Raw genomic sequence first — 23,589 nt, forward strand, 5'->3', positions numbered from 1 at the left:
GAGAGCGGGAGAACGTGTCCTCACTCGCCGGCCGGGAGGCCCCGGAGCCGGCCCATGGGGAGCGGGCGCCCGGCGCCGGCCACGACGACCGCCGCCGCCTGCGCCGTGCCCGGCCTGCGAAGCCCAGGTAAGCGCCGAGAGGGGGCGCCAGGGGCGGGCCTTCTGGGGACACTCGTAGCGGGGCATTTCTGAGCCAAGCTTGGGCCGCACGCAGCGAGTGAGTTCCTTGTGCTTCTCCAGTGTGCTTCTCCGGCCTGGGCCACAGATCTAAAAGTTAGGATGCCCGACGGGCCTGGACCGCGACGCAGTGGTGTTCCCAGAAAACCTGAGTGACCTCTGTCACGGCTCCCTGGGTTCCCTCACCTTTCTCCTGGGGCTTCAGCCAGCCGGCAGAGGGGGCCCTGCTGGGAGAGCGCCGCGGCTCTGGTGCCACCTGTCATCCTGGTCCTTTGCACGCACGTTCAATTTTCCCTCCTTTGCCTCTCTCTGGGGCCCAGCCCGCTTTCCCCGCCTTCTTCCCTCCCCCTGCCAGGCTGCAGTTACCAGCGGCCGCCAGCGGCCCTGGCACTGCCTGCTGGACTGGAGCAGCTTGACCCATTCCAGCTGAGGCCTCTTAATCCCCCTCTCCTGTGCTGGCTCACTCCTTCCCTTGGGGCCGGTGGTGCAGATCCCAGCCCCCAGCAGTTGCCCTGGGACTCTGCTTCAGAAGCCAAGAAACCGTAGAGAGCTGGGAAGAGACACACTAAGGGGCTGCCCAAGTGTAGGGAGAGATAGCAGCCAGCAGCTCTGCCTGGCAGCTCTCCCCTTGACTCCAGCCTGCCCTGCCTTCACTTCCCAGCCCTATAAGCTTGAGTGGGGCCGAGGGGTGGGTAGGCAAGCAGCACCCCCAGATCTACAGACTGCAGTGCGGGAAGAGGCCTCTGAGACTGCCAGTTTCCAAGGCCTATTTTGCACAAGGGCACACTGAGGTCCAGAAGAGTGATATGACTTGCCCAAGGTCATGTAGCAGATGCTGAGTCAAGGCGAGGACCTAGCCTTCTTGTCCCCTAGTACAGTACCTCTCACCGAGCTCATCTTTTGGATTCTTCCCCCTTGCCCTTCCCTATGGCTCGTAACCAGGGTCCAGGCTCAGCAATGCAAGGACGTGTCCTCCTAGAAATGGCAGTCTTTGCTGAGGGGCTCTGGCCCAGGTGGGTTGTCAAGTCCCAGGCATTTTGGGCAAAGGGGTGACCTCCCCACACTTGAGCATCCCACCCAGGCAGGTCCTTCGAGTCGCATGTGGGCAGGCAGTGTAGAGTCTAGTTGTGGGTTGGCACTTGCCTTACTGGTTTGAGCTGCCTTGGTGCTGCCAGGGCGGTGCCCGCTCTGTACCAGGTGGTAGGGTGCTTGGGGCACATGCCTAAGAAGCTCATGCTTTGTTGGTTATGCTCCAGGGACCCCCTCTTGGAGAGCCCCATGAGGGCAGGAGAGTAATGGAGAGTTCGCCCAGCTTCCTGAAGGACACCCCAGCCTGGGAGAAGATAGCCGCTGAGAATGGCATTGTGGGACAGGAGCCAGATACCCTGACTCGAGATGGCCTGCGTCGTGGGGCACTGTGCCTGGGAGAGCCTGCCCCCTTCTGGAGGGGTGTCCTAAGCACCCCAGACTCTTGGCTTCCCTCTGGCTTTCCTCAGAGCCCCAAGGACACGCTCCCACTGTTGGAGGGAGAAGACCCCCGCAATGGGGAGAGGAAGGCCAGCTGGCTGGGCAGCAAAGAGGGGCTGCGCTGGAAGGAGGCGATGCTTGACCACCCACTGGCACTCTGTGGCTCAGCGTGCCCACCTCGCTATGGCCCCCTGATTCCTGAGCATAATGGTGGCCATCCCAAGAGTGACCCTGTGGCCTTCCGGCCCTTGCACTGCCCCTTCCTTCTGGAGACCAAGATCCTGGAGCAAGCTCCCTTCTGGATGCCCACCGTCTTGCCACCCTACCTAGTGTCCAGCCTGCCCCCAGAGCGTCCGTGTGACTGGCCCCTGGCCCCACACCCCTGGGTGTACTCGGGGGGACAGCCCAAAGTGCCCTCTGCCTTCGGCTTAGGCGGCAAGGTGAGTGATGGAGCAGAGCGGGTAACTGGGGCTCAGGCCACATGAAGTAGCTCAGTGATCCCTGAGCAGCCCTGCCAGGGCCACACGAGTCTGCTCTTCCATTCTGATGAAAAGATAAGACAACACCCAAGTAGTCAGCTCAGACGGAGTCAACCCCAAGCAATTCCTCTTCTGAGCAATGCCATCTCATGAAGCCTTCCTTGCCTTTGGGCCATTTCAGGGATTGACTCACCCATTGTCCACCCAGAACAAAGCCCTGGGAACTGAGACCTCAGAATGTATGGTCTTGTCCTAGGGTTGCAAGGGCAGACAAGGCTGTCTGGGAGTAGGACCTGAGGGTGCCCCGTGGCCTGTGTCTACGGTACCTCCCCCTACCCCAGGCAACCCACCCACATGCCTAGGAATAAGGTTTAAAATATTTTAAGACCAGTATGGTATCGGTCATCAAACAATCCGAATAGATCCAGGAGGCCCTTTGGTTGTGGCAAGCACTAACCTTTTAGTTGCTGGATTTGTGCGGAGGTCTGAGAAATCCTGGGGAAGGACCTGGGGGTCGCCAGGGCGGTTGGGAGGCACTTAGGGAGCAGTGCTTGTAAACCAGGATTGAGTTCAGTGTTTTCACAGCCCTTGAGGCCACACAGGCGCACACCTGCTAGTTGTCAGTTCTGCTCGTCCTTTGAAGCACTGGAGATCAAAGTCAGCACTAGCTCCGTCTCTTCTCCTCTCTTTAGGGCTTTTACCACAAGGATCCAAGTGTTCTCAGGCTGGCAAAGGAGCCACTGGCAACTGTGGAACCTGGGTTGCTGGGCTTAGCCCCTGGCGGGCGTTTCCAGAGAACTGGGGAAGTGGAGCGTCCTTCATTCCACCAGAGAGACGGAGAGGCAGGAGTCGGCAGGCATCAGAATCTTTGCCCATTTCTCCTGGGACATCCAGATGCTGTTCCCCGGACCCCCTGGCCCACGTGCCCCCCAGGCCTGGTTCATACTCTTGGCAACGTCTGGGCTGTACCAGGGGGTGAGGACCTTGGGTGCCAGCTGGGGCCACCAGCCACGCTGCGGTGCCCCTCTCCTGGCCCTCCTACCACGCAGGTGGGCTGCTGTCCATCTCACCCACCTGCTAGAGAGGGAGGGCCTGGCCCTTGTGGGAAGTGCCAGGAGGCCCTGGAGAGGGGCACCCTTGGGCCCAGTGAGTCCAACGAGGAAGCAAACAAGAGCTCTGGTCCCAGAGCCTGCGTACCCAGCCATCACACCAAGCTGAAGAAGACATGGCTCACGCGACACTCGGAGCAGTTTGGGTGTCCAGGTGGCTGCCCTGGGGATGAGGAGACCCCATCCGCCCAGCTGCAAGCCCTCAAGAGGGCAAGCAGCCCTGAGGTCCAGGGAGCAGGTGGCAGCCCAGCCGCCAAGCGCCCACCCAACCCTTTCCCAGGCAGTGCGGGGCAGGGGGCCAGAGGTTGGCAGGAGATGCTCGACTCATCCTTTGGGAACAAGGCAGAGGCAGAACAGCATAATGACCACGGAGGTAAGGGTGCAGGGGGCCCTACGTGGGAGGGGGCAGCCAGGACTGGGGCTTTGCGGGGAAGTGGGGTCATTAGGGGTGTTTATGAGTGGATCCTCAAGTTGTCTGGTTTCCCACCAAAATGTGATAGTTCCCTGTGAGTTCCTCAGCATCTGTAGGCCAGAGCCTTTTAGTAAGTGGTTTCTTCTTCCCATCTGCTTCCTCCCAAGCTATGATGTGTTGGTGGCAGTATAACAACATGGTTCAGAGCATGGGCTCTGGAGTCAGAGTGCCTGGGTCCTGGCTTTGCTGATTGGTGCTATGTGACCTTGGGCTAGTTACTTCACCTCTTTGGGCCTCAGTTTGTTCATCTATAAAATGGGATAAAGATGGCATCTACGTCATAAAGGCTGCCACAAAGATGAAATGATATTCACATAAAGGGCTTTGGAGAATTCCTGGCACTTTATTGAGTAAGGACTCAGTAAACATCCATCTTTGTTTTTAATTTAAAAAATCTTTTAAATGTTTATTTATTTTGAAAAGAGAGAGAGACAGAGTGTGAGCCGGGGAAGAGCAGAGAGAGAGGGAGACACAGAGTAGGCTTCAGAGTAGGCTTCAGGCTCTGAGCTGTTAGCACAGAGCCCGACGCAGGGCTTAGACCCACGAACCGAAAGATCATGACCTGAACTTAGTCGAACGCTTAGCCGACTGAGCCACCCAGGCGCCCCAGTAAACATTTGTCTTTGTGATCACTTGTGCCACATAAACCCGCCTGGCAGATTATCCTTCCTGAAGGACCCCTTGTCCTGCCCCAGGAACAAACAACTATTCCCTTGGGCAACAGGATCATGGAAACTCAGTTTGGACCCTGCCAGTGTTAGGACTTTGGGCACATCCTGACCCCCTTTGTCATGCTGTGCTCTTGATGGAAGGTGTCGGCACTGCCGGCCCTCACCTCAGTTTCTTGGCCTTCAGGATGCTGGACCTGGATTGCAACTCTCAATGGCCTTGCCCAAGCACCCCTGCACCTGGTGTGGGTCTGTCCACACTCTCGCAGGCCTCTGCCTGGGCTGGGAAGCTGTTGGCCCCCTCTCCCTTCTTGGGTTACTGCACCTGTGGTCTATGTTGAAACCCTCAGGCCTTCTCACCTTCCGGCGCCCTCTGTCCCAGGCCGGGATTGTCTCCGCATGCTGACATGAGGCCAGCAGTATTGCTAAGCCCATAGCAGAGCAATCCAAAGTCTACACTGACTGAGGGACGCCTGGCTGGCTTAGTCGGTAGAGCATGTGACTTGTGATCTCAGGGCTGTCAGTTCAAGCCCCACGTTGGGGCAGAGCTTACTTTAAAAAAAAAAAAAAAAAGATATAACAAAGTCCACACTGACTGGATCTTGTACTTGGGTCAGGATACTCATCCCACCTGCTCCAACCTTGGGCCTAGCACAGTAGACCCCTCCTCTCAGCCATCAGCCCGTGTCATTCTCAGACTCTCTGCCCAGCCTTTTTGTGAAGTTTCTGGCTGCCTGGTTCACTTTCACTAGCTCCAAATCAGGCTTAGTAGACTAGGGCCCGGGGGCTGGGCTGGCTTTGCATGTGGTTGGGCAGGGTGCTAAGGCCGGGCCCGGGCTTCACATAAGCCCAGGAAGTCCCTGACAGGCTTCATTGTCTCCTCAGGCCCCCAAGATGGTAGGGCCAGCCTCCAGGACCCAGGGCTTCAGGATACTACACCTTGTTCGGCTCCCCTGGCATGCATGGATCAGTGCCAAAGCTGTACCCATGCGGCTGGAGAGGCAGGAGGGCTGGCCTGCCACTCCCAGCAAGTGCCGAGGTGAGCCTGTTGCCCCCGCGTGCCCCCAGCATCCTCCCAGTGGGAGCTCCCTCCTTACCTTCCTGTGCCCTGTCTCCAGATTGCCTCTGAGAGGAGAGGAGCATCAGGAGGAAGACTTAGCAGTCGGCTCTGAGGAGGGAAGAGGGTCTGGCCCTGAGGCCCAGCTCAGCAAGGGCCTTGCCAAGCATCTGCTAAGTGGTTTAGGGGATCGACTATGCCGGCTGCTGCGGAGGGAGCGCGAAGCCCTGGCCTGGGCGCAGCGGGAAGGTGAGCAGGACCCACCGGGCAGCCAGGAGCCCGAGAGGGCTGGATCCTGCGGTCACTGTGCTTTTACAAGGAGCACGCGGTCTGCAGAGTGTGGGCCCCTCCCCCTCCTTAGCACTGTCCTGAGAGCAGCTCAAGGAGAGCTCCTGTACCACTTTGCCCTTATTCCTGGCTTAGGCTCCTAGTCGACCTGAGTTCTGAAGTTTCTGGACTGGGTGAGGGATGTTGGGAGGGTGTGAGACCCAGTCCAGTCCAGCTGCCTAAGGGCTTCTGGGTTTGCTGGGGAAGCAAGATTGAGAGCCAAGTACCTGTAAGAGCTCTGGAAGGTGGGGGCCCTCCCCGCATCTCAAGACTCACGGGCCCTAAGAAAGCTAGTAGGGTCTGGGCTGAGGTGAAGAGACCAGTGGGAAGCCAGACATTCAGTCCCTCCGGGGGCCTCAGGCTCTCCCTCCTGCTCCTTCTCTCAACGCTGTGTGTGCATTTGAAAATGTGTGCACACACCTGCAGCAAGGTCACAACCTGGGTAGGGGCCTTTTGGTGGCTCCCTCCTGTCCCAGAGAGTCCAGCCCCCTCCCCCTTTCCCAGGCGGGCTAATAGCCTGCCGCTCCCTCAGCCTGGATTCCCAGCACTCCACATCACCCAGCAGCCCGGCAGCCCGGCCTCCTCGGCTCACCCCAGCTTGCCCAGCCCCTCGGGCTTTGGCACTTTTTGTTCCTTCTGTCTGGAATACCCTTCTCCTCCCTTTTTCTCTGATGAATGAACACTTACTCATCACTCAGGGCACATTTGTGAAGCTGCCCCGCCATCCCCACCCTGGGCCTTCTATCCCTTTCTGCTTCTCCAGTGCCCACCTCATGATGCCATGACCATTGCCCTGTTTATGGGCCCATCTCCCCTCTTGGAATGTGAGTGCGAGGAGGGCAGCTCTGAGCCCTGACCAGCCCTGAGTCCCCAGCACTCAGCCCCACACAGGACGAGGTGTCTGTTACATGAGTAAATGAGCGTGTGCTCACTGGCGTCCTTCCACCTACCGCCGAGGGCTTAGTCAGAAACCCCAGGCGAGGGAAGGAGTGGCCGCCTAAGGTTTCCTCTCCTGGTACAGAGTCCCCTGCAGGATCACTACCTTGGGAAGGAGGGAGGTGGGTGAAGGAATGTGTTGGAAATGGTGGGGACTGGTAATTCAGGGCTGATGGGGAAAGCTTTGGGGCACGAATTGGGGAGGTGAGGCCTGCTGCCCCTGGGAGGGTTTTCTGGAGATGGCGCTGTGGGAACTTTCTTTCCAGAGGCTGTCAAGTAGGCGGGGTTGTCTGCAAGGGGCCTGTCTCCCTTCCAGGGTGGCCCCACAGTGGAAGCTGCGCCGGCTCCTCTCCATCTCTGCCTGGAGGTCCTCAAAAGGGCCCTATGGCTTCAGCCTCCTCTGACCCTGTTCTCTCCCGTGGTAAGCAGGCCAGGGGCCGGCCAGGACAGAGGACAGCCCAGGCACACCACTCTGCTGCAGCACCTGCCACCGCGGACTCTTCAACACCCACTGGAGATGCCCCCACTGCAGCCACCGGCTGTGTGTGGCCTGTGGTCGCATGGCAGGTGCCAGGAGGGCCAGGGACAAAGCAGGTAGGAAAGGAGCTGGTGGCTGAGGGCGGGAGGGCACAGACGGGGGCCTCCAAGGGCTGCTGTAAGGTTTGTGGCCATTTCTTGGCTGCCTCTCCCCCAAGAAAGCCTCCCTCCCCAGTCCCAGCCTCGGCCACCATGGCTCAATGCTCCTTAGAGCAGACTTTTCCCTCTCCCCAGATCAGAGGGCCACGCCTGTGTCCTTGCCCACCCTTAAAAGAAGCCGAGTGTCTACTCTATGCCTCCCACTTTGCTCAGCTTGCACCTTTTTAAACCTTACAACACTGTGAGGTGGGTATCATTGCCTCCATTTTCCAGATAAGAAAAACTCAGAGAGGTTAAGTGACTTGTTGAAGGTCACGCAGCTAATAAGTGTTGGGTCCAGGATGTAGACTCACATCTTCTGACCCCAAGTCTTACTCTTTTCATGGTTCTCAGGTTTTTCTCCCTTGGCTCCACTCAGTCACTTGAGGGCTTAAAATGTCCCAGTGTCCCAGTAGAGATAGCCAAAAAGAATTGCAGGGTCAGAAATGTTTCAGAATACTGTATTCTACATGATCATCTTGGATTCTGGCAACACAGATCAGATATTGATCAATATTCCGCAAGCAAAGATCCTATGTCACTCTTGAACCCAAGTTTCCCAGAAAGCCCACATTTTCTGGATTGTTGAGCCCCTTGATTTAGATATCATGCCCTTGTCCTTCTTCTCTGACTTTAAGCTGCGGTTCCCTTTGGTTTCCTGACCTGCACCTTCTCTCTTCCTACCCCACAGACTCTCAGGAGCACTCCACAGAGGAGTGTCCTCAAGAGGCTGGGCACACTGCCAGGTCCCTAGTGCTCACCCAATTTGTCTCTAGCCAAGGTAAGCCATCTTGGAGGAGTCGGGTGTGCAGAGGGCGGGTCCTGGGGAGAGAAGCTTCCTGTCTGGATATGCCTCAGCCCAATCCCATGCCCTCTTGCTTGGTGAGGCCAAGCAGCACAGGGACAGCCTCCTGTCCACACTCACCACCAAACTCCATCTCCCTTCCCCACTCACAGCTTTGGCAGAATTGAGCACCGCCATGCACCAGGTTTGGGTCAAGTTTGACATCCGGGGGCACTGCCCCTGCCAAGCCGATGCCCGGGTGTGGGCCACTGGGGATGGGGGCCAGCAGGTAAGAAGCAGGGCATGGGACAGGTGCCAGCATGAGCTGGTTGGCCCCAGGATTGGGCAGTGTGTTTGGAAGTTACTGACTTTGGCAGGGTATGGCCCGTTTCTTTTGATGAGGATGAAGGGTATGGAAGCTGGGTAAAATCAAGCTACTTCTCACCTTCCTCTGGGGATTGGGATCCATGGATTGAGCTCTAACATCTGCCCCACCTCACTCTCCCCCACTCAGAGCTCCTACCCACCTGTGTGTGTTACAACTTAGCGCTTGCAACATCACACAAGAGCTTCTTGCTGATGGGTCCTGTCTCTCCGCTCACCAGGCACGGGCTCCTGAAGGTGGAGTTCGGGCCCGCCTTCCCTGTATGCCTTGTACTTGACACAGAGCAGGCACTCAGTATGCATTTTACAAACTTTTTATAAAATTCCTGCTTTTATTATAAAAATCATCCATTCAAGAAATAGTTTATCGAATGCATTTTGTGTGCCAGACCGTGTTACATACCCATGATGAAAAATACAAGCAAGTATAAGGAAGACAACAACAGCCCTATAATGTCACCATGATCATTTTGTCATATTTCTTTCCAGGCGCTTGCCTATATATTTGTTCAGTCTATTCTTGTATATCTTAGATCATACTGTGTGTGGAATTCCGTAAGCAACTTTTTCCCACCTAATGTTATATCACATAATATTTTGCTCCTTGTAAACACAATTTTAGGATTTATAAGAGTCTGTTGTTAATACTTGTGGGTTGAGTTGGATTGAGCTGTGTTTGCCATTTTTAAATCTCTGGTTGGATTGGGGGGTGGTGGATGGGTTTAACAGAAGGAGCCGACAGAGAAAACTCCCCCAGTTCCACAACCTTCTTGCAACGGGGCCACCCACAGGACCAAGGACATCAAGGAGGGTGAGAAGCTCCCCTGGTCCTCGCTCACACTGTGCATTGGGAGGCTGGGCTAGGGTTGGCACCCTCAGGACAGATCAGAATTGCTTTAGCCAGCAGCCCCCACCCCATAATCTTCCTCACACTTCTCGAGTCATTCCAGAGGAAATAAATCTAAATACAATCTAGGACAAGTCTCCCCACCCCTCTCCAGTCAGACTCCCATTGTGAGCCCCTCCTTTGGAGAGGCCCAGGAGCTGCCGGCAGGCGGCGGGAGAGAGACTTGGCCCACAGACCAGGGTAGGGCTTGTGGGCAGTGGAGCCTCGAAGGAGAGGGGAAGCCTCTCACAATTTTCCTCCTTGCCAGAGACCGCCGACTCTACTGAGACCCCGGCAGAGGACCGTGCCGGCCGAGGGCCGCTGCCTTGTCCCTCTCTCTGTGAACTGCTGGCCTCCACTGCTGTCAAACTCTGCTTGGGGCACGAGAGGATACACATGGCCTTTGCCCCCGTCACGCCTGCTCTGCCCAGCGTGAGCAAGGGCACAGAGGGAGGCCTGGGGGCCCGGGGACAGAGGCTGGGCTAGGCCTCCCTGTGGGGTAAGGCAGGTCCTGAGTTGTCCTGCCCCTCCATCCTTCCCTTCACACAGGACGACCGTATCACCAACATCCTGGACAGCATCATCGCACAGGTGGTAGAACGGAAGATCCAGGAGAAAGCCCTGGGGCCGGGGCTGCGGGCTGGGCCGGGCTTGCGGAAAGGCCTGGGCCTGCCCCTCTCGCCAGTGCGGCCACGGCTGCCTCCGCCCGGAGCTTTGCTATGGCTGCGGGAGCCCAGACCTCAGCGAGCCATCCACCGCTTCCAGGAGCACTGGAGGCAGGGCCAGGTGAGGCTCCTCGCCTCCCAGCTCCCCGTTCTCATGGCCTTGGTTACCCTCAGGGCCTTACCGCCTAGGCCCCGGCAGACCTGGTCCGTCACACGGAGGGGGCAGTGGGGTTGGTCCCCACACTGGTCTGGTGTCCCCCACAACATGCTCTGGCCTGGGCAAGTTGGGTGCCTGTCCGTTCTCTCTACATCTCTCTTCCTTTTCTCACTACAGCCCGTGCTGGTGTCAGGGATCCAGAGGACACTGCAAGGCAACCTGTGGAGGACGGAAGCTCTTGGGGCACTTGGAGGCCAGGTGCAGGCATTGACCCCCCTCGGGCCTCCCCAGCCCACAAGCCTCCGCAGTGCAACGTTCTGGGAGGGATTCTCCCAGCCTGAAAGTAAGTGTCCCTGATGTGGGTACGGGGAGCTGGGAGACTGAGCCAGGGGGCAGCGGAGTCCCACGGTGACCCTGGGGGCAGCTGGAAGCAGAGCTCAGGGCAAAAACTAGACTGTCTTGTCGCCAGGGGGCCAGGATCCTCTGGACAAGGAGGTTCCTCCCCCGGCAAATGGCATGTCTCCTCCTCTAGTTCGCCCAAAGTCAGATGAGGGCTCCGTCCTCCTGCTGCACAGAGCTCTGGGGGACGAGGACGCCAGCAGGTGTGTATAGTACCAAGGGCTGGCCCCACCTGCCGAGCCTCTGCCCAGCCCCTCGCTGTCACTTTCCCTCCTTCTTCACCCCTGCCTCAGCATTCCCCGCTTGCCTCTTGGAGTGACCCCTCTAGTGGTGGGCTCTGAGGGCACCTTGGGGGCCTGGGTTGAGCCTGCTGGGTACGACCCTGCCCCCTTCAGGATGGAGAACCTGGCTGCCAGCCTGCCGCTCCCAGAGTACTGTGCCCGCCATGGGAAACTCAACCTGGCTTCCTACCTCCCAGCTGGCCCTGCCCTGCGTCCACTGGAGCCCCAGCTGTGGGCAGCCTATGGTGAGTGCCACCCCACCTTGCCCCTGGTCCCATTCCTGTTACCTCTGGGTACATGTGTGTCTGTGCCAAAGTCCTGGAGCCCGTGCCCAGCTGTCCCTTTTCTGCCTCCATCAGGTGTGAGCCCACACCGCGGGCATCTGGGGACCAAGAACCTCTGTGTGGAGGTAACTGACCTGGTCAGTGTCCTGGTACGTGCTGAGGCCCCACTGCCTGCCTGGCACCGGTCACAGAAAGGTGGGTCCTGGGCCAGAGGCAGGGGTGGGGACAATCTGCAGATTTCGATGTGCTGTTTCTGCCTTCCCTGGGTCCTCCTGAGCTGTTTCTCTTCCATAGACTTCCTCTCAGGCCTGGATGGGGAGGGGCTCTGGTCTCCAGGCAGCCAGGTCAGCACCGTGTGGCATGTGTTCCGGGCCCAGGACACCCAGCGCATCCGCCGCTTTCTCCAGATGGTGAGGAAGGAGCAGCGAGCTCTCCTCTTCCCCTAAGCTGCCCTTGTGCTCCCAGAGAGTGGGGGTGCTCAGCCCCAGAAGCTCTTCCTGTTGCATGTGCCCCATGTGCTCACTCTCCCTGCTCCCTCGGTGAGCTGGACAGCTTTGACTCCCACAGACAGGTACAGAGAATGCAGGCTGGGACCTTACGAGTTATGTGCTGGACATGCAGAGAGAGCAGGGGCTGAGGAGGGACCTCATGATGGAATGAGAGCAGGAGCTGTTGCAGGCTAGGCACCTGGGTACATGATCTCAGTTAACTGTCACAATCACCCTGTATGGCAAGCACTGCTGCTTTCCCATTTTCGGATGAGGAAACTGAGGCTGAGTGGTAGAGCTTATGGCTGTTCCCACCTCCAGGTCACTACACTACACCTCCTGGGGGCAGGCAGCATCCTCTGCATAGGCTGGGGTTGGAAGGGGAGCGGCTGGCAGAGGGCAAAGGGAAGACCCTCTGAGATGCCTCCTGCTCCCCTGTCCATGATCTACACCTTATGTGGAGGTGCTCTCTGGGGTACTAGCACGTGAGGGCTGAAGAGGCAGCATGGTAGGCAGAGGGAAAGACTGGACAGGATGAAGGGTGGGGAAAGAGAAGATGAGAGGGTGAGCAGGGGGCAGGAAGCTCCAGGGGGTGGGGCAGTGGAAGGCAAGTGTTAAGGTTAGGATAGGCACAGCAGCCCAAAGTCCAGCTGAACTCTGATTGTTCTGGGAGAAAGACATCCACCAAGTGTCACCCCTGCTAAGGCGTGTGTGCACACGCGCGTGCGCGTGCACGCGCACGTGCGCGCACACACACACACACACATGCAGGTGTTAACCTGGCTGTCCACCACCACCGTCCTGCCCACAGGCATGCGTATCTGCAGACACATCGACAAACACACACAGAGATGTACACACAGATGCTGGGACATGCAGAGGGAGCAGACAGAAGCACACCTTCATACACAGACGGCCTCATCTAGTCTGGGTGTGGTGCCTCTAGGCAGTCTCATATGGCCAAACCTGATGATTCATGGAGAAGGTTTGAGGGGCATATGCTCACTGGGTGGCCTGGGAACACTGATCTAACTCCAGGATGGACCCTGAGGACAAAAGAGCCTGGGCGCCTTCCTGGGGCTACCCTAGGCATCCCCAGCCTGGCACACCAGCCTCCCCTTTCCCCATGGCCCGGTCTTGGAAGCCTGAGTCCTAAGTCCAGGGACAATTGCTGAGGTCCTGGTGAAGGGGTGGATTTGTCTAGCGGCCAGTTGGAGCATGATGCTGGCATTGACCCCTGCAGCTATCCCTTGGGCATCTCCTTCTCTGGCCCCCACGGATCCCTGTCTGCCCAAAGAGCTCCCCACTCTGGTTGGGCTGACGAAGGCCTCCCCATAGCCACACCTGTTCCAGAGGCATCTGCCTAGCAGGCAGGCCTGTACCTCCACTGGGCATCAGAACTTCAGTGTGGCCTTTGCTGGATCTGGGATCTTAGAAGAATCTGATTAATGCTTTAGATCATCTCCTCGAGGACATACAGCTATGTAGTCACCTACAACTTAGCACGCAATTCAGGACGTTCATGGGACTCCAGGTCAAGATCTCCTCATGTAGACAGTTTATGAGTTGGGATTACGCAGGGTAGCTTTCTGGGTTTTGGAGAAAGGACCAGGGACACAGTGCCTATTCAAGGCATCTAACCCCAAGAAAAGTGGGGGTTTAGACTCCCAGGCTTAGAGTCCCAAATCCTTTCCTCTAAGCTCTTTCCAGCCAAATCTCTGTTCAGCCAACTTGAGCAGCCCCGGTTTCTCACCATCCAGCCCTTTCTCCCACCCCGATGACCTCCTCTGCCTGCCCCTCAAGATTTGACGGCTTCAGCTCTTGGCCTTTGCGCCCTGGCCTTCAGGAAGTCTGTGCCCCATCCTGCAGCCCTGTTCTTGTTTCCCCGCCTTACTCATTCCACCTTCTCTTCTTTGAGGTGTGCCCGGCTGGAGCAGGCAAGCTGGAGCCTGGCACCCCGGGCAGCTGCTACCTGGACGCTGGCCTGCGGCGGCGCCTACGGGAGGAGTGGGGCGTGAGCTGCTGGACCCTGCTGCAGGCCCCTGGAGAGGCCGTGCTGGTGCCTGCGGGGGCTCCCCACCAGGTGCTTCCCCAGCAAGCCAAGGGCTCAGCAGAGAGCTCAGACTATGAGAAGCGGCAGGAGCAGACACCACAGTGATACAGCGTCCCCCAGCCTGCTCCATACTCGCCCCTCCCGATGCCCTGAAGCTAGGCAGGGCGGGAAGTCATGCCCCATTGTAAGGAAGAGGAGAAGCTGCGCGGTCTTGGAGTCAGCTAGCCAAACTGAGCTTCTTGTCCTCGGTTGCCTACCCTCCTGTGCCATCTCTGGCATCCCCTTGGCTTGGTTTTGGCCTCCCCCTTTGAGTTGCCTGGTGCTGGATCCAGGGCCTCTGCTCTCTGAAAGCTGGGTGGGGGTCATTATGGGAAGTAGACCTCAGGGAGAAGAGGGGCAGGGGGAGGGTATGTGAGCCCGAGTCTCCACTGACCCTCTGCACACCTCCTGTCTGGCACAGGTGCAGGGCCTAGTAAGCACAGTGAGTGTCACTCAGCACTTCCTGTCCCCGGAGACCTCTGCCCTCTCTGCTCAGCTCTGCCACCAGGGACCCAGCCTGCCCCCTGATCACCGCCTGCTTTATGCTCAGGTGAGTGTGACACTGGCCAGGAGGGCAGTTGGGGAAGCATAGCAGATCCACTCTGTGCCAAGCAAGCAACCAGCCTGAGCCCAGGAAGGGCACTCTCAGTGGGAAGAGCCCAGGAATGTGACTGTAAACACCTTTTCCTCTCTTTTTCTCCTAGATGGACTGGGCTGTGTTTCAAGCAGTGAAGGTGGCTGTGGGAACATTACAGGAGGCTAAATAGGGGTATCCCCAGTGTCTCGGGTAGGCTGGGGGGCAAGTGCTCAGTCCAGGCACAGCTTCAGCAGAGGATGATGCTGGGGAACTTGGGGACTTTTAGAGTCAATCCTCAAGCACCACTCTGGGCATAGGCAGCGCACCCTGTTCCCCGCTCCAACCTGGGCCCTTCAGCCAACAACCACGGTACGTTTGGAGCTCACACTGGCCCTTCGCAGGCTGGCACCTGCTGTCCCTGCATCCCTTGCTATGGTACCAGGCCCACACTGGGGATGGATGACTCCCTCCACCCCCTGCCCCCTGAGCCCAGGAGACAAACAGCCCTTCCCTGGGGGACCTCGGGAATCATTCTGGCTCAAGCAACACCTTGTGCTGCCTCATCCCCTACTGCCCCACCCGTGCCCGTGCTCTGCTTACACCACCCGCATCTCCACTGGGCTCCAGGTGGCCCTTCACACTGCAGGCATGCTGGACAAGGCGCCACCGAAATCCCGCCCTCTTACCAGAGAACAGTGAGGTGTGCTGAGGCGGTGGCATCAGGACACTGCCCAGGCTTGGCTGGAGGGAACGATATGGGTGATGCCCTGTCCCTGCTCCCTCTTCTCGCCTCCCTCCTTCATGATTTCCATTAAAGTCTGTTCTGTGAATGCTGCTGGAGTGGTTGGCCCTGCTCCTGCGGGCCACATGAACTGGGGGGAAGGGGGGGCGGGGGCAGGGAGCAGATAAGGAAGTGGAGTGGGACGGGCATGGGGGTCATGACAGGGACTTCAAACACCCCTGCCTGCTCTTCTTCCTGGGGCCTGGATCCTTTTCCCACCGAGGAGCGGATGGAACGTTCCAGGGGTCTTCCCCTGAGGATGTTCCTGACAGCAGACGTGGGCAAGGCAGAGCCCTGGGGGCAGCAGCGCGGCAGCCTTCCTGGGTGCACTGGCTGCAGAGCCCCGGAGCCCCAACACGCATGCGCACTTCAGGCCACCCCAGCTCTCCTGTCTGCCCTGACCTGCAGAACCGCGAGTGTGGCCCAGGAGAACCCTTGCCTTGCCGTCTGCCCTCGGTGCCCGTGGCTGGCCCCAGGCCCGCTACCCGGGGTCTGGCTTGCTGCCCGAGACAGTTGGCAGCCCCTCCCCACCCCCAGGGCCCTGCGGCCTGACTCTGCCTGCCCCGCTGCCCTCGTACATCTTAGCGCCAGCACTGTCCAGCTCTTGTTATACTAAGTGTTCCTGCAGTGGCTCGGGGAGTGGTTTGTTGTGTGTGCTTTTTTTTTTTTTTTTTAATGAAATAAAATTTTTTATTATAAATGTAATATACTTTCAGAACATTTAGAAAATAGGAAAAAGTCACTTGTAAGCTCACCTCCCCTCACCCCCGCCGACCCAACCACTATTAGCATTAATGGTGTATTTTCTTGTATTTTCTCTAAGGGTTTCATACATGATTGAATTGATGTGTTTTGTACTTGATTTTTTTCCTTTTCACACTGTGCTGTGGTCACTTTCTGCGTGGCTGTGTAACCTTCATTTTAAATGGCTGCTTATATTCCCTTCTGTGGCTTTCCTGTGATTTACATAACCATCTCACACTTAAAAAAATTAGGTTTCTTCATTGTTTGCAAAGCAAGATTATTTTCATTTTTTCACCGGATAGAGAAAAAAGAAAAAATGAAGGAAGTCCTACACTTTACTCTGCCACTGTTTTCATTTAATTGATCTCATTTAATCCCTTATCATGGTTTTGAGGTAGATATTATTTATATATATTTTACAGAAGAGGAAAGAGGCAGGCTGGGGTTGAGTCACCCAAGGTCACGCAGCAATTTTAGTGTCAGGATTGGGATTTGAACCAAGCTTCCTGACTTGAGTCTCGTTTATATTAGTCTCGGTCCTTAATGGACTTTGCAGATGGGCTTGCTGTTCTGTCCTCCTTCTGACATACACACCGTACAGCTGATCATGTTCCAAGTGGCACTGTGCGACCCGTCGCCACTTACACCTCACCTAGTATAGCTGTGTCCTAATGTCAACCCAGAACCCCAAACGCGGGGTCCTTCCTGTGGGAAGACAGAGATGGCCCAGTCACCAGGCCTCTCTCTTCTCCACAGAACTCTCTGCCGCCTCCCACCTCATGCAGTTCATAGCACCCTCAAGGGCACGTTGGACCTGACTCTTGCAAACATCAGGTGGACCAAATGTTCTAGGACTGGCCCTGGGCACGAAGCCAGTCCAGGTGGGGACTGACCCTGAGACATCTGGGGGCACTTGGTGGCACTCTTCCTCATGGAGGCTCAGCTGGCCCACCCCAGTCCAGCACTACCCTTGGGGGCTCTGCTTCTCCCAGCACCCCTACTGTCCACTGTCTACTCCAGCCCCTCTCACTGGCCCAGATAACACAGAAGCACAATCCTCAGCACCGGAAGTGACTTCTGCATGCAGATTAGCAGTGCTGCCTTTTTCTTTTTTCTTATAAAGTGCATTTTTGGAGTTTTAATTTTGAAATGATTTTAGATTTACAGTCGAGTCACAAAGGTAGTACAGGAAGTTCCTGATTACCCTGCATCCTGCTTTGCTTCATGTTAACATCTTACACACACATGGCACAGTGATCAAAACTAAGAAATTGTTATTGATACAACACTATTTAAAAACATTTTTTTCAATATTTATTTTTGAGAGAGAGAGACAGAGTGTGAGTTGGGGAGGGGCAGAGAGAGGGGGAGATAGAGTCCAAAGCAGGCTCCAGGCTCTGAGCTGTCAGCACAGAGCCCGACGCGGGGCTCAAACCCACGAACTGTGAGATCATGACCTGATCCGAAGTCGGATGCTCAACCAACTGAGCCACCCAGATACCCCTATTGATAGAACACTATTAACTAAGCAACAGACTTTCTTGGGATTTCACCAGTTTTCCACTAATGTCCTTTTCCTGTTTCAGGATCCACCTATGCCTGCATGTTGCAGATGGCCTAGAGGGGAGATGTGGCTCCCCCAAGGTCATTCAGCCAGCTAGTGGCAGAGCACGGGCTGAGCCAAACCTCCCCCTCCCTGTATACCCTGGGCTACTGCCCTCCTCAATCTTCTGCTTTGCAGAGGGACAGCATTTGTTGCTCTGGAAAGGCCTCCAGAATCACAGACACCCTGCCCCACCCCGCCTGCCCATCCCTGGCCCTGTTTCCAAGGTGGCCTACACTGCCTTCCTGCACATGTGCTCACATGCGCATGTGTGTCCACGTGCTCTGAACTGGCTGCCTCAGGCTTTGCTCCTGTGGATGCTGGGAGTCCTGTACTATGCAGTCTACCAGTTTGGCCATGCTTGTCCACCATGCTGGGAAGCCCTCCCCCACCCCCCACCCCCTGATCAACCAGTGGCTCTCTGGGAGTGGAGGATACAGGGCAACTTTAACTCAGAACTTTCTTTGTTTCTGGCTCTGGTGGCTTCTCCCTCAGACCCCTTCCTCCCTTAGCTTTTCCTGTCAGTCTTAGGGCCTCTGCTGTCTTAGTCTGGTGTGTGCTGTCTTCCATCCAATGCCTTGAGAAAGCCTACTTTCTGCTGTCCCCCTCCACACTTCCAGAAGGGCTGGGTACAGCGCCTGGAGGGCCCTCTGCCTGCGCAGCCCTTCTCAGTTTACAAGGGGCTTTCCTGTTGCCTGTGTGCTCCTCACCACAGGGGTGATTAGGTCCACTTAACAGGGGAGGAGTGCTTTTCCCAGTGATAATGGGGGAGTGGAGCCGTGGTTTCTTGCAGTCTGCTCTTCCAGGCGGTCTGGTGTTTATCTTAGGCTGCCTCTGAGGCTCTCAGAGCTCTGCCAGACATGACCTCATTCTCTCTCAAATCATCCCTGGGAGGCAGAAAGGAGTCTGGGACCAATGCTGTTCCCACTTCACAGATGTGAAAACCGACCTGTGGACACACACACACACACACACACATATGTCGACAAGTTGCTTCACAGTCCTGGGGGCCTGGCTCGGGATAGGGCTGGGGGCAGCAGTGTTCATCAAGTACCTGAAAAGATTGTGGGCCTGGCAGGGACATTCCACCATCAAATGCAGGGTCCTGTCTCCAGGGAACTGCAGCCAGCTCTCTACATGAGAAGGGCCTAAAGAGGGCAATCTGGTGTGACTGGAATTCCTGAGGGTATAGTTCTGTGGCGGTCGTGTAGGCATATTTCATGACAGCTTGCCTTTGTGTGGCAGCAACAAGAGCTGTGGCCAGAAGGACTCACCCTGAGGGCTTGGGCCGCCTGGTCATGGTGACCCACACTGAAGAGTCTATAGAGCTCCTCCCATGACATCTCACCTTCCCAACAACTCTGTGAAAGAAGAGCTAGTATGAGCCTACTGTACAGATGAGGAAACTGAGGCCAACAATTTATCCAAGGGCACAGAGCCAGCCAGTGAGCAGTGGCCAGACATCTGCTTCCAAGTGCAATGCTTTGTCTGTTCCACCAAGCTCCCAAAAGGAAGGTACACAAAGCCAGCAGGCAGGGAAAGGGGAGAACCAACCGAGGATGAGAAGCCCACAGTTGGCTGGCTCCACAGTTTCACTCCAGCTGGCCCTGCCCTACTGTCCTGAGAGTAGGTAAAGGAAGCTCTGAGGAGGAAAGGTCAGTCTGGGAGAGAAGTAGGAACTCGCCAAAACAACCCACACCCTGCTCTCAATGTGCCAGGCCACCAGGCCTGTGAGCTGGGTGTGTGTATGAGGGGGGTGGGGTGGCAGACAAAGAAGGAGGAGCAGGACCTGGTCCCTGCCCTCCGCAGGGCTTTCGGTCTTCAGTGGAGGGGGCCCTAAAACTGTGTGGGAAATGCAGTGGCCAGGGGGCCAGGATATCGATGAAGGCTGGGCTGGCTGATTCCAGAACCTCCTTCTGCCCCCAATCCCCTCCTCCCATCTCCAGCCACAACTTGACCATCCCAGCCCTGCTCCCTCCCTCCTCTGAGCACCTGTCACACCTCTTGACCAAGCCAATCATTTAGCACAAACCCTCAGATGACTTTCGATTATACGTTTACGTCCACTTTCCCAAGGTCAGATTCTCTGAAGGCAGGAGCTACTACTGCTCCTCCTGCTACGGTAACATGATGTACATTTTTTGTGAAGAAAGATTATTTGGGAAGGGTTCAATTCGGGTAATACCATGGTATGTGTACGACCACAGCTGCACAGTGGAAGTCCAAGCCACAGCCCCGGGCCTCTGTGATGTCATCGGCTTGTTGTGACGTCATCGTCGCTGGCCACTGTGGCGCTCCGCAGCCTGCAGGCACGATGACGTCACGGTCCGAACTCGCGCAGACAAGTGCTTGCTGGAGAAATTAGCGAAGCTGGCAGCTAGAGACGCCGGGAGAGAGGCGGGGGAGGGGCGTAACCGATCGAGAAGCTGAGGCCGGTGCGAGGCCCACACTGCGGGGACGCGGCTCCTGGACCCCTTACGGACTGGCCCCGCCTCTCAGTCGCTGACGCGAGCCAGCCAATCCGGGAAGCCCACGGTGACGCGTAGCCTATCAGCGGACAGGGCTCGCCGGGCGCTTCCGCGTTCGCGAACGCTCCCGGCCTGAGTCGGCAGGGGGGAGGGGGCGAGGGCGACTGACCGCCGTCTCACCCGCATCGCAACCCACCCGGTCCGACTCATCTGCGGTCGCCCGTCCGCCGCCTCCCAGGGGACCCGATGGCCTCGGAGGGTCTGGCCCGGGCGCTGGCGGCGGTGTTGGGGGGCCAGGGGCTGCCTGTGCACAGCTGTGACTCGGAGCCGGCCGAGGAGCCGCCAGCGCCGGTCCGGCTGCGGAAGAACGTCTGCTACGTGGTGCTGGCCGTGTTCCTCAACGAGCAGGTGAGCGTGCGCCCGCCGGGCCCAGCGCCTGGCCCTCCGGAGCGCGCAGCCAGTCCCGGTGGGGACAGAGGATCTACCGACAACAGCCACCGCTTCTTAGTGCGTGGTGCTTCCCAGTTTTGCAAAGCACCTACACTCACACTTACATCTGAGCTTTGTGCAGCCCATCCCGGAGACTGTACCTATATACCGAAGAGGGATCTGAGGCCCAGGAACCTGTTTATTTCCTCCTACTAGGCCTCACTGTCTTGAGAGGAGGGCAGTCTTCTTTCCCCAGAATCTAGCGTAGTGCCCGCTACGGAGTGGGCTCAGATCTATCCAGTGCTTCAGACACCTCCTCTGGGTCCCATGGACAGTAATGGCACAACCTGCACTTACACTCAGACTTTCTGCCCCACCGTGTGATGTTTTTTGTGCTGATCCCTGTATAAGTTGCGACAACAGCTAGAAGGGGCCAGGGCTGTAGGGAGGAGTTTATGGCGTAGGGCCGGGGGCTGTGTTTCAAAGCCTAGGCCCCAGTGTGAGGTCCCTCCACGAGGGGAGGTGGGATGTCTACTATTAATACATCTACAGACACAGTCAGCGGAGGACACATGGCAAACCTCACCGTGGGGCCTAATCCCCAGCCCCTGAAACAGCTCCCAGGAATCTTAGCCCTTTTCTGAAAAGGAAGTCTGAAAGCAAAGAGGGATACATTGTGCAGCGAGACAGCTGCAACCCCCACGCACACAAGGGCCAGTCAACAATTTGAGGTATCTGCCAATAAGGGGGTGTTGGGTGACTCTGTTTGAGATAGGATCTAACCCCAGGGCAAGGGAAGGTTCCCAGCCCAGCTGTGGTGGGGGTGAGGATCCTCTCTCTCCCCTTAGGATGAGGTGCTACTGATCCAGGAGGCCAAGAAAGAGTGCCATGGGTCCTGGTACCTACCCGCGGGGAGAATGGAGCCTGGGGAGACCATCGTTGAGGCACTGCAGCGGGAGGTGAAGGAGGAGGCTGGGCTGCACTGTGAGCCTCTGACATTGCTGTCTGTGGAGGAGCGGGGCCCCTCCTGGATCCGCTTTGTGTTCCTCGCTCAAGCCACAGGTATTGGCAGGGGGCAGTTTACACCTTTCCCCCAACTTATCCTCTGGTGAGATGAGCCCCTAATTCTGTCTGGTATAAGCCTGGCATCTCCAGATTCCAGCCTGAAGATTTGACTCCTAGCCCCCACAGCCCCACGACCCTGGGTCAGGGCTAGAATACCTGGGTGGCCATTTACTCTGCCAGGCCCAGCATTTCTCTCAATAGAGCCCCTTTCCCCCACCCCATCCTCGACACCCCTTGCAGGTGGAATTCTCAAGACTCCCAAGGAGGCAGATGCGGAGTCCCTGCAGGCTGGCTGGTACCCACGGACCTCCCTGCCCACTCCGCTGCGAGCCCAGGATATTCTGCACCTGGTGGAGCTAGCTGCCCAGCACCGCCAGCAAGCCAGGCACCCTCTTATTCTGCCCCAGGAGCTTCCCTGCAGTCTGGTCTGCCAGCGGCTCATAGCCACCTTTACCAGCGTCCAGACAGTGTGGGTGCTGGTGGGCACAGTGGGGATGCCTCACTTGCCCATCACTGCCTGTGGCTTCACTCCCATGGAGCAGAGGGGTGGCATCAAGATGGCCATCCTGCGGCTGCTACAGGAGTGTTTGACCCTTCACCACTTGGTGGTGGAGACCAAGGGGTTGCTTGGACTGCAGCACCTGGGCAAAGACCATGCAGATGGCATCTGCTTGAATGTGCTGGTGACTGTGGCTTTTCGGAACCCAGGTATGCAGAGGGAGCCCCCAAAGGTTCGGGGGGAGAACTATTTTTGGTGGAAGGTGATGGAGGAAGACCTACAAAGGCAGCTCTTACAGAAGCTTCGGGAATCCTCTGTTGTTCCAATCAACAGATAGAAAGGTGCCGTCTCTGTACAAGGAGCTGGGCAACTGTGCTCCCCCACCGGGCTTTGCTGCCTCTGAGGGAGGCAGGAGGTTGGCGGTCGGGGATCTGGTTGTGTTGGGAGCAGGCAGTTCTCCTAGTTGTCCGGGGAACTTCCTTCTCCATGGAGCTGGTCCCTACATTGCACCGAAAGGACAGTGCCTTTAACAAGGAGCCAGAGCTCAAGGACCTAATTGCCCCATGGGCACAAAGAGAGCACTCCTCCCTAAGGGGATGGATGTGAGAACCTTCTGAACCTGAGATGGCTACTCGTCATCACGAACCTACTCTGTCATCTTCCATGCTTGCCTCAGTAAAGGCCTGCATCGGATTCTCAGGCACCTAAACACGGATTGGGTACTGAGGGAGGTCATTCCAAGGGAGTGGGCCCCTTGCTGAGTAAATATGTGTTACTTACTTTGCCTTCCTGCTTAATTGTCTCTGTGGGGAGGGAGTGAACAGGAAGAGGGGACCGCAGCAAAAAAGAAGCTCCTCCCTTTGTCCTAACCCCCCCGCCCCCCATCTTCCCAGACAGCAAGCTGGCATCTCCCACCACAGGTGACTGGGGCAGGCTGACTTCCCGCCGTCCACTGTAGCGTCTGTGGCCCACTGGGGCTCTCTCTCTCGTCTGCCAGGGTGGGAGGTGTCCACATCCCCTCCAAAGTTTGAGCAGGGAGAACACCAGAAACTCCAGGTGGCAAGGAGCTGTGAGAGCGGCCTCTCGGCAAAGTTTCATCTCCTTGGGCTTCCCTGTTCCCTCCCTGCATCGCTCGCTCTGCCGACTTCCAGGCCCCTGCCTCTGCCTTTCTACAACTCCAGCCCAACCCAGACCAAAACCTTTTATTCATTTCCCTTCAGTTCAGCAGAATCTCGATTTAAAAAAAAATTTTTTTTAAAGAACTTTACTAAAATTTAAGGGGGAAAAAAACACAGGAAGTGAACAAAGAAGATATATCGAGTGCTAGTCACTGCATGTAATACAGGTTTGTGGTTCTGAGCAAGGAAAATACTTGACGAGGCTTCCCTTCTGAGGTAACTCCACTCTGACACCCAAGGCCCAGGATCACCTGGAGACCCCCTTCCCATCCTCTCTTGGCTGCCATCTTAACTTTCTGGCTTTTAGGCTGTGGTAGGAATCCTCTTCCCCCCTGAGGACAAACATGTTCCACATGATGGAACCAAACCCTTTAACTCTGGTTCACTTCTCTCAGGGTCTGAGGGACTCACCAGTCCATATTCACGTTGAAGGGCAATCTTTGCTCCCACTTTATTTA

At 56.9% G+C, this 23,589-nt stretch overlaps 2 protein-coding genes and 1 long non-coding RNA gene across 5 annotated transcripts; 2 read left to right on the top strand and 1 right to left on the bottom strand.

Annotated features, from left to right (window-relative positions):
* The first annotated feature begins 1,472 nt into the window (after positions 1-1,472).
* Positions 1,473-15,194, top strand: HR (HR lysine demethylase and nuclear receptor corepressor). 3 transcript variants are annotated; one of them, XR_005530435.1, is made up of 19 exons: positions 1,473-2,084; positions 2,816-3,605; positions 5,258-5,411; positions 5,491-5,678; positions 7,122-7,286; positions 8,059-8,148; positions 8,325-8,440; positions 9,265-9,346; positions 9,690-9,853; positions 9,971-10,207; positions 10,421-10,586; positions 10,776-10,845; positions 11,038-11,168; positions 11,283-11,402; positions 11,502-11,617; positions 13,614-13,778; positions 14,209-14,337; positions 14,492-14,733; positions 14,992-15,194. XR_005530435.1 is itself a non-coding variant. In XM_039243727.1 (18 exons), the coding sequence occupies exons 1-18, from the start codon at positions 1,473-1,475 to the stop codon at positions 14,552-14,554; spliced, it is 3,558 nt and encodes a 1,185-aa protein (XP_039099658.1). In that variant the 3' UTR covers positions 14,555-15,194. The 3 variants fall into 3 exon arrangements, 2 of the variants coding, with proteins under 2 accessions (XP_039099658.1, XP_039099660.1); XM_039243727.1 differs by having other exon boundaries at positions 14,492-15,194; XM_039243729.1 differs by lacking the exons at positions 8,325-8,440; positions 9,265-9,346 and having other exon boundaries at positions 14,492-15,194.
* Positions 15,195-17,713: 2,519 nt separating this feature from the next.
* Positions 17,714-18,846, bottom strand: LOC120239492. The gene is made up of 3 exons (XR_005530441.1): positions 18,767-18,846; positions 18,547-18,640; positions 17,714-18,441 (listed from the first exon to the last, which is right to left on the bottom strand). It is a non-coding gene; the product is annotated as an uncharacterized LOC120239492 (long non-coding RNA).
* Positions 18,847-20,061: 1,215 nt separating this feature from the next.
* NUDT18 (nudix hydrolase 18) lies at positions 20,062-22,733 on the top strand. The gene is made up of 3 exons (XM_039243808.1): positions 20,062-20,368; positions 21,238-21,451; positions 21,695-22,733. Exons 1-3 carry the CDS (start codon positions 20,207-20,209, stop codon positions 22,288-22,290), a joined length of 972 nt encoding a protein of 323 aa, XP_039099739.1. The 5' UTR covers positions 20,062-20,206; the 3' UTR covers positions 22,291-22,733.
* Positions 22,734-23,589: the final 856 nt, after the last annotated feature.

This window comes from Hyaena hyaena, unplaced genomic scaffold (assembly GCF_003009895.1).
Source record: "Hyaena hyaena isolate Hyena2069 unplaced genomic scaffold, ASM300989v1 scaffold_230, whole genome shotgun sequence".
In the NCBI taxonomy this organism is placed as follows: domain Eukaryota; kingdom Metazoa; phylum Chordata; class Mammalia; order Carnivora; family Hyaenidae; genus Hyaena; species Hyaena hyaena.